The sequence below is a fragment of the Brachionichthys hirsutus genome, unplaced genomic scaffold (assembly GCF_040956055.1).
Source record: "Brachionichthys hirsutus isolate HB-005 unplaced genomic scaffold, CSIRO-AGI_Bhir_v1 contig_1421, whole genome shotgun sequence".
Classification (NCBI taxonomy): domain Eukaryota; kingdom Metazoa; phylum Chordata; class Actinopteri; order Lophiiformes; family Brachionichthyidae; genus Brachionichthys; species Brachionichthys hirsutus.
The window spans coordinates 242,733-256,817 of NW_027180334.1; the positions used below are offsets into that span (position 1 = coordinate 242,733).

The following is a 14,085-nucleotide window of genomic DNA, read 5'->3' on the forward strand; positions in this document are numbered from 1 at the left end:
AAAAAAAACCCCGACACGGCAACAAAATAAACAAACATTTCACCATATAAAAATACTGGAAACTTATGAAAACTAAAATCTATTTTTTCCAGTTTCCATAGAGTCGTGACATTTTACTGAGCAATGTATTGGCAACTGCCAACACAACTGCCAACACAGCAACATTTATATTCAGTCCAGTTTTGTCCCGTCACATATCTTGACAGTTACCGTATACGGTCTGGCGAGCTGAATGTCGATCGCCAGCCGCTACTGATGAGACCTTTATGGGCATAGGTCTCGACTTGACACATCATTCAGTGGCAAGGCTCCCCGTTATGGAGCATGTGACACAGGGATGGCACTTTACAGCACATAAAGCAGCATCAATAATTTTAAGCAGTTCAGTCACGATCTGGTGAGTTTTATTTCTTCGAGTCATTATTATCCCCATGTGTTTACTTAACACCATTTTTACATGACATATAACTCCAAGGGAGCAGAAAAAGCTAAATCCAAATTAAGACTATAAATTAGGCCTGAAAGCCAATAAACGCAATAATGAGTTTTCCATCTTGTAAAATAAAATGCAGTAAATTATGGGATTATTCTGGCACAAAAATGAATAATTTTTATTGTGGCACACTGTGAATCCAACAGCCTTGGTGCAAAGTTGATGGAAATATTTAAGAGCGGGCTTTTCTGCTGTTGAGTTAAAATTAATCAGCAAGTCCCTTGCTGACATTTCACTTCAATGGGGTGAATAGCTTAATATGTGACAATAAAATGTGTGATGTCCGGGTAATATATTTCATCTGACAGAATGAAGACAAATAAAGCAGATTGAGAAAACAGGCCAAGAAATTATTGGTGCCAGATTTGAGGACGTGTGACGTGTTAGAACAAAATGGACGGATGAGAGAAGATAAGAAGTGAGAATGATCCCTGGTATGAAAAAGAAACCTTATTACAAATTATACTGTGCCACAAGCTACCTTTCTTTCTCTCATTTTATTATTCTCTGGACAGCTGCAGTTTTGCAGCTCTACTTTTTCCACTTGATTTTTCTTCGAGGTCCTTACCTGATGCCCTGGATCTGCAAGATGTCTGGATCTGTTGCATTGAGAGAGGCCACAAAGCTGCCCACGGGTATATTCTCCATCTTGTTGACTGCCAGGGGGTCGGGGGAGAAGACAGGGCCCTCGTTGATGTCCAGGACAGTCACATGGACAGTGGCTGTGGAGCTGGGGCCATAGCCAACATCAAAAACCAGAGGATCCTCGTTCTCTACTTTGATGAGTAGTGTGTGAAAGACTGTGGCCTCGTAGTCCAGGGGCTGAAAAGGGAAAATGATTGGGCAGGTAATTGGAAAGTGTTTATATTACCTACTGCAGACTGCACAGTTAAAGGCAGATGTTTTACCTTGATGACGGAGAGCATCCCCTCGTTATTATCTGGGTTGGTGTGGATCTCAAAGCTCTGAGCGGCGTCTCCGAAAATTATGGAATAGATAGCTCTCCCTGCTCCCGTTGCTGGGTCATCTCTGTCATCCACTGTCAGGTTGACCACTACACCTGTCGAGCCCTCATTCACATATGCCTCAAACTGAAGAGACAAACAGACAATTAACCACGAATGAGCGATAAGAACCGACTGAAAATACCCACGTGTGGACTATAATGTGCAAATGAGACTGGTCAGACATAACACAGAAAGGATGGGAGAGATGAGGACTCTATCAGGAGCTGATAACTTTAATGGCATGCTCAGACGGAATCTGAAGTGAATCTTCGAGGAAGCACAAATTGCACTCCAAGTCCCAAGTGAACAAGGGCAAAGGCACGAGTTGATAATGTGTCAAAGTGGAGTCAAAAACTTGTTCTTATTCTGAATCTGCATGAAAATGTTTGTGAAGAGACAAGAGGATAAAGCAGTGTGGAAAGCTTAAAATCTAAGAAGTTAATCCCAGACTGAACACAGCTATAGGCGTCGTACATGCAAACACACACGCATGCACACTGTTCATGGTCTTTGTTAGGGAAGTTAATAAAGGCACAATGCACAAGCTGTGGAAAAAGTTATTTCACCTCCAGCTTGACTCCACATCATGCACCTCGTAGATTTTATGGCTACTAATGAGACAGGATCAACAATATTTTTTTACAAATGGGTTTGTTAGCTGTGTGTATGTGCATGAGCATTTGGGCAATGAAACATTCTAACTGTACTGTTGGAAATTGCAAAACACAAAGAAGCATAACAGTATATTGCACCAATCAAAGACAATGAGGAAGACTGCAAGCAAGCAAATATGGATCCAAACAATGGAGAGTTTAATTAATTGGGGGGGTAAAAATGACTTTGCAGATGTATTGTGAGGTGGGAAAGGCACATTGTTAGACACCAAGACAAAACATGATGCATTTTGTGGGAAACTCATTGTAAATACTGTATAACTTTAATTTCTTCAAAATAAACTTCAGAGATACCATCCTCCTCTTAAAAATGTGTTTACCGTGGAAAAATTGCAATAGTTAAGAGTTAAATCGGTTAAATCCAAGGAAAGCATTTGAATAAATATAATGTTTGAAGAAGGACTCTTAAACATACAAATGCAGGAATAAACAGAGCAAACGTTATCTGTCCAATGCATCCTGTAAGGCTCCCACAGAAGACTGCATTGTGAGGAAGGCTACCCCCGCAGAAGCTGCAGCATTTCTGCGAGTCTGACTGTGTGTGTGTTTGTCTCTGTGTCAGGACCATTATGGTGTCAGAGCTTATAGTGTAATCTTTTAGACACAGAACACTCTGTTTAAGGATAGTGCGGGTCCAGCCTTGATGACTGTGCCTCCTGTCTGCCCACGGTATTGTTACTTCACAGATTATCCTTTTACCACCGTACGCTGCTCGGCTCCATGCATTTATCTAAAGAGAGTCAAGCATTGATTTCTACTCTGTCCTTTCTTTTCTCCCTTTTTTTCCCCCATTTGTCCATAGCTTGTTAAAAACACTCTGAACCATTCATAGTCAGTCGGGGAAACAGGACAGGAACGTAGTGTTCTTCAAAGCCCCCTCCCACTCAGAAATATGTTGTTCTGCTTGCTGGATGGATGGATACGTTTGAACCGTGCACAGGCCCAACTGCTGAAAGTGAAATATTTTTCTGTGCTTATTGGAAATCTGATTTTTAAGAGACAGTGCCACGAGCCTGCGTTGTGACATCGCATCCAGTTTGAAAATCAATCTGGGTCCAATTTGAAACAAGTGCAATGTAGAAACCAAAAGCCTGCAGTCAACAAGCAAACAGCTTAGTAGGAGACACCTTGTTTTTAAGGAATGAGAAAAAGACAAAACATATTTCTGACACACATTACTGCACCAAGCAAACTATTTTTATGAATTTAAAGCAAGTGTCGAAAGAAGGAAGCTTTATTTCTGTTCAGATCAACATGGCCGGTCCTTCCGTCCAATTAACCTGTGCAGAAGAATCATGGGACACGGGTAAGGTCCAGCACTCATTTGTAAATAAATGGGCTGTCCTTGAAATTAAATGTAGAAAGCAATTGTCTCAGCTTTAGTATAGCCATGGAAATCATTCCACTAACTCTACCTAGATGAGCTCACTGCATGCTCAAAGAAACGAGCACTGTGATCAGAAAGCAATGCATGCCTCCGGCATTCCTATTTCCATGCTCATCACCCACTTCGACACTTCAAAATATAGATAAGGCTTAAATGCAACACTTGCAAGCTCTCATTTCTAATTTCTTTACACACACACACACACATACACATTAATACAGTATTGACATAGACAGCACCGGTCAGATTGGTTTATTTATGCAGGGCAGTCATGCAGTCGGAGGAAATGATGTATTGTGTGTGTGATGTGTGGCCACTGGGCTCCTGCCCCGCCGCTGATAAGGCCCCAATTCCACCTAGAGCGCAAAGCAACCAGTAACCTGAAAGACTAAAAGGAAATGACTAACTAGGAGGCAGAGCTAGCCTGAAATTACATAGAAGGGAGAGATACCAAAAGACAGAAGAAAAAGAGCCGCCTTAAGGTTTGCTTTAATCCAGGGGTGTGTTGGTGTGTGTGTTTCCTGTATAATTACAGCAGTTAATTTAATGTTTGTCTTTTCACACGCAGGTCCGTAGGTGGGTGGGTGGATGGATGGAGTTGGTGGTGGCCAGACATTTAAGCTTACAAGCAGTATAATATTCACGGCCATTGATTTTCTGCTTCCCATCTATTTTTATGTTCCAGTGATCTCTCCCATAAATATAAAGGTGATGTCATCCTGCCAATAAAAACGGTTCCCAGTTTTTTGAGTCAAAATTAGTCAAGATAAGATTGAAGGTAAGAAAAGATGAACTCAACAGTAATTTTAGTAACGTGTGTGTGTATGTTTTTTTAAAGGCACTGATGAGCTTGGGTGTGATCACTCGACTTCATACACGCTCCGATGTTGATGCAATGATATAGAAATGAATTACTGTCATGACAAATAATAATGTTACTTGAACTAAGATCAAATTACAGCTTTACTGATTCAGTTAGACAACAGGTTATCTAGTTAATGAGCTGAGCCCTTTTTCTTCAATAACCATTTATCTAATGACGACATTGTTGTGGAAACTGTTGCTTTGGTGGAGCTTTTGCTTTAACATATATTAGCAGCTAACAGGCTAAACTAAAATGATGGACATGACATGATAGATGCATCTGTCAAATATCATCACACTAACATTGACTATTTAAAAACAAATTAACATTGGAATTGAGATCAAAGTAAAAAAAAAAATCTACATTATAATAATGCTAAAATAAATTGTGATGAAGGCTGGTTTCAAAGTAATTATCTGGGATAGAACAGAATGCATAGTTTGCTTGATTCATTTAGCGCAACTGGATATCAATTAACTTCACAGTATTAGTGGCGTCATTTATGAGACGAATGAGGAATCGGTGATACAAAAAATAATGTAATTTAATGATAAATAATAATAATAATAATAAAAAATTGTATTTAAAGGCGCCTTTCTTGGCACTCAAGGACACCGTACAATACATAACAAAAATAACATATCAAAAATCAACAACAACCAAAAACAAATGAAAATGCAAATAACTATATTTATCTTGAAACATGTAAGACACAACGTGAGAACACAGTCTACGACTGGGCCCGTCATTTGTCATCGTCCAATCACAATGGCATCCACACAGGAGCACTGTGACGATGCTAAATGTGCTAAAGTGGTTATCTTTCAGACTATCTTCCTCCAATAGCACCTTGGTTGGCTAACATCAGCAAATCAAAACAAAACAGCTGGTCGATTTGTGAAAACACAACAAAATTCCAAAACCTTTATCTCACTATTGTCAACAATGTTCAACATGGCTCAAGACTTTCATCAATGTTCTGTATATCTTATTCCCAGCAGATGGAGATGCAAAGGAAGCCTGGAATCTTGGCAAAGGGCCCAGGAAAGAGAAGTTCGGCCTTGGAAGAGTATGCACATCTGTCAGCTTTACAGGGCAACTCTATATGCTCTATGCCTCATTAGCACTAATAATGGAAATTGCCTATTTCTTATACAGGCTTTTAATTTGTCTTTCTTTGCCAGCTGGCGTTGTTTGGTCGGTACAAACCCGTGACAAAAACCTTAACTGGTGTGAGCAGAGGTAGGGACTTAATATGGAAAGATAAAGACAAAGTAAAAACTGATAGACAAAATGAGTCAGTAACAGCCAAACAGAGACAGATTGAGATTGTTCAGATCAATGTATTTTATTCCTGGATGCCTGTCAGAGCGGGTCATAAATACAGATGACAGTCGGTGCCGTGATGACAGGCAGCCAGACAGACAGTTTAGCAGCTGTTCATTTGTTCTAATGGAAAGCACTTTGTGATACGTCGCTTCTGAAAAGTTCTTCTCTGAAAAACTAACATACATAACAGGAAGCATCACATTTAACCTCCTTAAACAAGATTATTTGGATTATTTCTCTCCATTTCAGCGTCAAGACAAGACAGAACCTACCACGCAGGTATTTCAGAGAATCTTTCTCATTGAAATGTTTTCTATCATCCCAAGAGGGTTTCTAGAGAGAGAGAGTAATCTGTCTATTGTGAGTGGATAACAATCTGACACCACATGCACAAATCTAGCACTGATGTGACACCTTGAACATAACATCTCATTGTTGAGGCTCTCTCATAATAATAAAGTACTGAGATAGACATCACGGAGGTAAAGGTGGAAAAGAAATCTCTTAAGCGGAAATCATACATTTTCAAGAGCCTGCTCGTCTGTCGTTTATCTGCTTACGTCCCAGCAGAACAACGAGCAGACGGAGTGCAAATCTGTAAAAAACATTTTTATTGTACCAGCATAAAGCTGAAATGAAACCAAGTGCACATGATGGCTCATCTTCCCACACGATCACAATTTTATACAGTGTGTCTCTGTGTCTGTGTGTTTACCTCTCTCTGCCCCCCCCCCCCCCATTTCCCTTTTTACCCTTCCCCATCTTTAATCCTGCCTTCGGAACGTGTGCCTGGAGAGCTAATGAGCTTACCTGTGCCTTTATTAAATTTGTTTCCAAAGATAGATTTTCGATGAATCTGACATTCAGCAAAGCCGCTTTTCTACCTTTAGAAAAAGATGACAGCCCTCAAATTTGTCAATGCAGCGATTTTAAGAAAAACACATAACAATCCTCAAGGAATGCAGAGGCACATGCCGAATTAACAATGTGCCTCAAACACACTGGCGGCCATTCAAGTGCTACAGTTGGTGCATTATCGCTCTCAACTTGTCAGACTGAAGCTCTGCCTCCAAGCATTTTGCAACTGTCCTAAAATAAAACAATAATTTGACTGTATTTGCTGCTGCATTTCAGCTAAAGTTATGCGACTACCAGACTGCTAAACTGCCCACCATGGAATATGTCATACAGACGAGAACTGTTCATCACAACAGTTTGACCCTATACACACATTTGTTTACTTGCCAGTTATACCATCCCTAATTGAGAAGATTCATTTTACATTTGCAGTGTCAAGTACACTGTTGTCTGTTTTGCTTTTTCTATCCTTCCTTCAGTTTTGTAAGCTAGGGAGAGATATGTGCAAGCCCAATTACGTACGGTGGCACAACGGGCGAGGAGATACCAGAGCAGCAATAAGGGCACGGCCACTAGCTGGGAGCCCAGCCGCCAATCACCGCTAATTGTGTTTGTTCCAGAGAGCCAAACATGAAGTGCTACAACAGGGAAATGACACCCAGGTTTTTGTGGTGCTGTATGTCAATTGTTATTGGCGCAGATATTCATGTGTGCAAGAATGACGATTAAATAAATAAAAAATATACTGTGTGTTATTTATTATTACTAAGTCCATTACTTATTTTCTGCACTCATAAGCAATGGGATGTAAATTTATACTCTGCAATGGGCAAGGACACATTAGCCCACTTAATGCAAATGGAAGCTTGTCTTACAGTCTATTAGGTCAAGGTTCATCCAGAAAATTGCCTCAATGTGAGTCCCCACAAGGAGGAGGGACTAATGGGTGACAAAACGATACAGTAATGGCAATGACAGGAATAACAACTCTAACAAAACTGTAAAAACTCCATCAGCCATTGCAATATAGCTGCCTAATATTGTGTCAGGCCCATTTTGCCGACAAAACAGTTCTGACCCATCAAGGAATGGATTTCAAAAGTGGAACCTGCAACTACTACATATGTGTGTGTGTGTGTGTGTGTGTGGGGGGGGGGGGGGGGGGGGGGGTGGACGACGACGACAAGATGCATTACGGTGTTCACCACATTTGAATTAAATTACCCAATAATACCTTTCATGGGCCACTTTGTTAATTCAGCTTGCTCTTTTGTCATGATACAATACAATCATTACTCTTATACAGACACACGTTAAATACTGGATGATTTAAATAGCTTAGCAAATGCAGAGTGAAACGTAGCTGCAAATATGATCTAATGTGTATGATACACATTTGAACAATTCATTATTTATACTCTAAAATGTTCCTTATCTCAAGAAAAAGAAGAAATGATGAGGAGCATTTCATTTCAAATTGCAAAAGTTTCAAAGAAACACTCTGTCTCTTCACAACTTACTTTAACCTCAATCTGTTTGCACATGCACCCTTGCACACATTCACACATGGACTTTAATCCGTCATCACACCTTTCTAATCTAAAACACAGTGCAGAAATCCTCTCCCATCCCTTCCTCTTTGCGAAAGGGACTTCTGGCCGACTCAACCACAGCATAACCCAGGGTTAGCACCGAGAGCGTATCTCGGAGCCACCGAAGCAATCATGTAAATCCTGGGCTAATCTCTGACACCTGGTAGCCATCCCCCCCAAGACAGACCAGCACTGACAGGGCCCTGCTGCCATGCGCTGATCCTACACCCATCACAGCTAATGTCTTTATCACTGGGCAGATGGATTGCAGGTGAGCGTATTCTGCTGGACATCAGAGTGTGAGAAAATAGAGAGGAAGAGGGGCAGCAGACAGAAAGACAGGCACAGAGAATTTGTGAAATTGAGTGTGGAAAAAAAAGAAAACCCAGACTGGCTGTCAGAGGGTTTGAGTGTTAGGAGTGATAAAGGTCCATCATGGTCTTGTTATGAGGAGCAGAGCAAATTGGTCCAGTCAGACATTGTGTGGAATTAGCAGACATGAGAGCAGGACATGAGACAGTGAGTCTGGGTGCGGGGGGGAGAAAGTGAAAGGTGGATCACGGTATTGGCGAGCAAGGAACTGTGAGGTAACAGAAGTAAAGAGACAAGAAGGGCGAAAGGTCGGCGCCGGTGTCTGCTGTGATATCAATCAATTTGTACAAAGTTTAACCATATCAACAGCAGCAGTGTGAGCAAAAGTAGAAAGCACACAACTCAGATGTAATCCATAAAAGTGATTGGGAGGGATATAAAACCATTGACCATTGTTCATTTTTTTCACGGTTCCTTTTCTCATTAAAACTGGATTAGACCTTCACCATAACAATTAACAAGGGATGATTCTGCAGAGGCGGAATGAGATAAATGTCTTACAGAATACATCCATTTTTGATTTTATAAAAGGGGGAGCGATAACAGTGAATCATTCTTCCTTAAACATAACTAATGGAAAATGCAGCACGGGAATACCGCATTTTTGGACTGCTGCAATGGTAATCCTTGCATCATTTATGAAAGGCTTGAAGCATCGTCTATATATTCATATTTCTGGAGCTCTCACTTAGGACATATGGGCATTATTTAACAGAAATATCTTTTTTCATTTAACATCACCTAAATCTTCATGTAAAGCAGCTTTCAAATATAGGAAGCAGCATAAATGTTCTACTATCATTATTAAACGTATTATATCATTCCTAAAAATCCCAGTCGCAATTACCAAAAAGAAGAAATTAAGTTTTTCAGCCCTGACCTTGGACTGGACTCCATTTTGGTGTCCAATTATACAAATGTTTTTGTAAGATGTCCAGTTATGTTAAAATAGACCTCCTGTGTTGCCAAACTCACAACTTTCTCTGAAGTTTGGTTGATGTTTCATATCCTTTTTGCAACCTCTTCTGATGAGTTTTTAGCCGACCACAATTCCTCTCCTGTGCCTGCGGCTTTCTATTTGGACTACGCTCCAACCACGACCTCTGATCCCTACGAGTGTCTCCTTTCTTTTTGTTCTGAATGACAACACATTTTGTACTTTCCCTTGAAATATGGTTTGTTTCTTTTTGCATCCTATTTTCTCCGATAGTTCCTGAGTACATGCAACAGCCTGCACATAGTCGGCTAAGTTTGGTTGTATTTTATGTCACATATTCTTGCATCCTTTGGGGCAAAGTTTTACTACACTTTTAAACTTATAATATATAAGCTATACTTAGAAAGTATAATACTAGTACCAGTCAGATAAAATAATGGTAGAGCAATGGATACGACACCCAAGTCGACAACATCTGGCATTTCTCACCTTAAATTAAGAAACAGCTTATCGCTTATTGCTTACATGTTGACTTAATATTCCAAAACTACGTTTAGGAGCAATTCTGCCTCCTTGTCGGTCCACACGAACGAGCCGGACGTCATTCAAGTTTTGCGAACGAGAGACGAATTTGCAGGAGTCCGTACAGATTCAGAGTATTTTGGTAGATGGGATTTTGGGAACTTTTAGTTAAATAATTTAAACAGTTGACACTCGAGAACTGCTGTTGACAATACCAGGACTGATACACACATACCGATACGTTCCCAATACGATGGCAGCCTGAGAGGTCACACATGATTCATGGACAAGCTGAGATCGGTCAGGGAGGGTCGGGCGAAGAGGATTTATACAGGGAGCTTAGTGCCTTCAAACACTTGTTTTTTAAAAGCTCCATTTCTCCACGCCGTTAAATGGATCTCTTCACAGTGAGAAATGAGAGCATTAACTGGGACACGGACATGGTGCACTCTGCGCGGCCTTCCCGAGCCCTCTGAGCTGTAACATTTTGCAATCTTAAGTTGCGCTTCTCACAAGATGCCTTGACACCGCAATGCATCATGGAAGGGCTGTGAGGGTAGGTTTGGTTAGGGTGAGGCATGACGCCTTTTCAAAACCTGACACGGGTTGAAGGCGTTTTCATTAACAGCGACGCAGCTCAGTGTTACAATCACACCTGAAGGCACCGTTGGAAAAGGGAGGGCCTTTTTTGGTTCTGATTCATATTTATCTATTTTCTCAAGTACAAAAGAGTGAAGGAATGATGTGGGGAGAAAAAAAATCAGACATGCATATTTTATTTTATAGCATGACTTGAAGGCACTGGTTCAGTATGTTTGATTTACAATTATGCCTCAAGACCTTGCTGACCACGACTAAAATCTTGATTGGAACACAGCATGTCGACTCCCTCTGCTTCTCAGAGATTCCCTTATCTTACCTTTCTGACCATATCGCGAAACTACACTGGAATGCAACTACATCTGATATATATTCCTTCCTCAAACACGCACACACACACACACACACACACATGCGTGCTAGTTATTTATTGAGCTTTACCTTTAGCTGGCAAAGACAGACATATTTCTTTTTATATGAACGTTTAAGGTCATTCTGAGCTGGATAAGTCTTCGAAGGAGTCAAAACACACATGAAATGTGTTGATGTGAGAATGTGTCAGGGCAACTGAGCATGGTTCAGGTGACTCTTTTTAATTAAAGGTTAGTTTCATGACAGTGCTGTTACCTTTTGGGGCTGATATGAGTACGAGTCCACTTGTCAAGCAGTCCCCATGTGAGCCTTAGCTACTATCTTACCCTACAAAGGCAAAGCGCGGTACCTGCAAAACATGTTTGTGTTTTTCCTCCTCCATATGTAAGTATTAAAGGAGACATATTATACTCTTTTTCCACAAGTTAACGCAGTTCCCAAACACTTGTATGAAATATCTGTGCCAGTCTTTGGTCAAAATAGCAAACAGATGCTGCAGGACAGCATCCGTTATTTCTGTCTCGCTAGTATGGTAAACCGTGAGGCGATGTTTTTAGCACACACAAAAACATTTTTGGCAATTTGAACGAGGGAGAGGGAACAAGGGAGAGTGTGAATGTGCGGAACGCAATCAGACAGACATGGCACGATGACGCCAATAATCTCAGGACAGAAATAAGGTAGCAGGTTTAATTCCTATCTGTGCGGCATTTCTATGTTCTCCCCGTGTCTGCATGGTTTTCTCCGCGTTCTCCAGTTTCTTCCCACCTCCAAAAACATGCAATTTAGGTGAATTGATTATTCTAAATTGTCAATAGTGCATGTGTGTGGCCCAGCGACACATGCGACACATGTGACATGCAAGGCAATTAAGCGGCTGTAGAAGAGACGATTGAGGTTGTCTCATCTGCAAGAAAATAGATGAATGGATGGATGGATGGCTGGAAGCTTTTGTGACCGTAGTGTGACAAGGGCAAATAAAAAGAGAGGAGTGTTTCTCACCAGTGGATGTGTGAACTCAGGGGCATGGTCATTCTTGTCTGTGATGGTAATGGTAGCCGTGGCTGTTCCTGTAAGGCCCACCTCACTTCCTGACATGTCCTTCGCCACAATCTCCAACTCGTATGTTGTAGTTGGCAGCGTCTAGGAAAAACAAAACAAAAAAAACATCAACATAGTTAACAATAAAAACTCAAGATCGATTAGCATTTGTATCTGAAGGACTCATAGATAAGCAGAGAGTCAAAAAGGGAGAATAAGTGTGAGGGTAAGTAGGAAACTCTACAAATATTAGAGAAGATATTCAACATGATATGTGGGAAAATTCATTATTCAACGAATGATTAGCCATTTGAGTGATTAAATGAATCCACCTCAAGCAAAAGTGAGCACTTATTGCCGTTTTAACAACTTTTAAAACCTGTTAACAAACCTTGAAACCCACTTTAAGAGTTGACTTGAGGATTCAATGCACCAAATAGAATGATGATCGGCCTGAAAAGAATTATCATAATGCACAGCACCCTCATGCTCACATAGCAGTGCTAAAAGCTTCTGTGGATGCTCACGACATCTATAAAGAAAAGAGTGGTAATTTGCCTTTTGAAATTCATTAATGTATTAACAGATGGGCTATTAAAAGCTAGCGAGAGAAGGCTGCCCGACGCTATGCCGCCTAGGATCAAAGTAGAAGCATACTACCTCAGGTTTATGCTCATCCATTTCAGAAAATCCCCAAGGGCTCAGAGCTGGTTTTACACTCATTTTCCACAATGCTTTGGGGCAACAAAGATAACACTTTCCAGGCCCTGCCTGAAAAGACAAAATACTTTCCTCGACATAATCCTTAAAATCAGAGAGATCATACCGGGACTTAAAGATGATGTTGCTATTTCCACGCTTTCAGAATCTCCTTCTTTTTTTGTGTGTATGTGTGTAATTTTTGTTCAATTGTTCAAGATAAAAGAATATATTGAGAGTGGATCCAAGCTACTCTGAACCAAGGACAACAAATTAAGTCGAATGATTCCATGAGTACATTCACACAGCGGCCTGGGAAGAGGATCTGTCCTTATTAAAAAGTACCTTTCCCGAAGCACAAACCTCCTTATGATATGTGTAATTCATTTAGTGGGCTGCCAGCATCTGTAATCTATAGAACAATTGGAGAATCACAGCTCCATACACGGCAAGAGGATGGCATTTATAATAATGATCGCAGCACCAAAATAATTTGTCGCTATAATTCACATTAGAAATATTGACTCGAGCCTATAAATAACAGGAAGTGGGGGTAGAACTAACATTTATTTGCGGCTGGAGTGTTTTCTCACAACTGGGAGTGTTAACTGTCACGCACTTAATAAACTTTATCCATCATGTGAAAATGCTGCTGCCTTCCAGTGTACAGGCACTGCTCGCATCTCACTTCTCTCATTCCTCGTATACGAAGGAAGCATGCAGTCATTGCTGCTTTGAAAATACAGAATACCTGAATTCTTACCTTGCGCAGGATGTAATTCATTTTTAATTCACCTTAATTTATTAGTTGCTGTTTTTTCTGCCTTTGTTAACTCACTGAAAGCATTTCTGTGGACTTAAATTAATTCTTATTTTGTAGTAAAATAACATTACTAATATATTATTTGTTAGTTCATGATGATTTCTGATGTTTATCCCCTTTTTCATGCCAACTCATGTTCGACATTATTAAAAGCTTGCATTTGTTAAACACTTCCAAACGCATTATATCCACCAGCACATCCGTTTGCTCTGCATCATCAGGCCTCTTATCTACAGGAAGTCAACCTGATTATTGTTATTGATATTGTTTAATGTCCTCTCATATCTAACACGAATCCTCTGTGCTGCTCAGTGACAAATAAGCAGCAGTGGCAGTTGTCAGTGTGTGCTCCACTCTTACCTGCTTTCATCATAGATAGTGCCCTAATCAATATAATCTGCGGCATGCACCGGGGGGGGGGGGGGTCAAACGATCAATGCTGAGCCACCTTGAGGCTCATTGTAAATAGATCAACTAGAACTTAGGGTGAAAGACTATTCACATAAATTACATG

At 40.6% G+C, this 14,085-nt stretch overlaps 1 protein-coding gene across 1 annotated transcript in view; it reads right to left on the reverse strand.

The window, feature by feature from the left end:
- Positions 1–14,085, reverse strand: part of LOC137913549 (cadherin-13-like) — a 126,559-nt gene that overhangs the window by 27,762 nt on the left and 84,712 nt on the right. The window contains exons 9-11 of the mRNA XM_068757193.1: positions 12,011–12,151; positions 1,402–1,584; positions 1,062–1,315 (exon numbers count right to left, since the gene is read on the reverse strand). Coding sequence (XP_068613294.1) covers positions 1,062–1,315; positions 1,402–1,584; positions 12,011–12,151 — 578 coding nt within the window. The remainder of the gene's footprint in view (positions 1–1,061; positions 1,316–1,401; positions 1,585–12,010; positions 12,152–14,085) is intronic.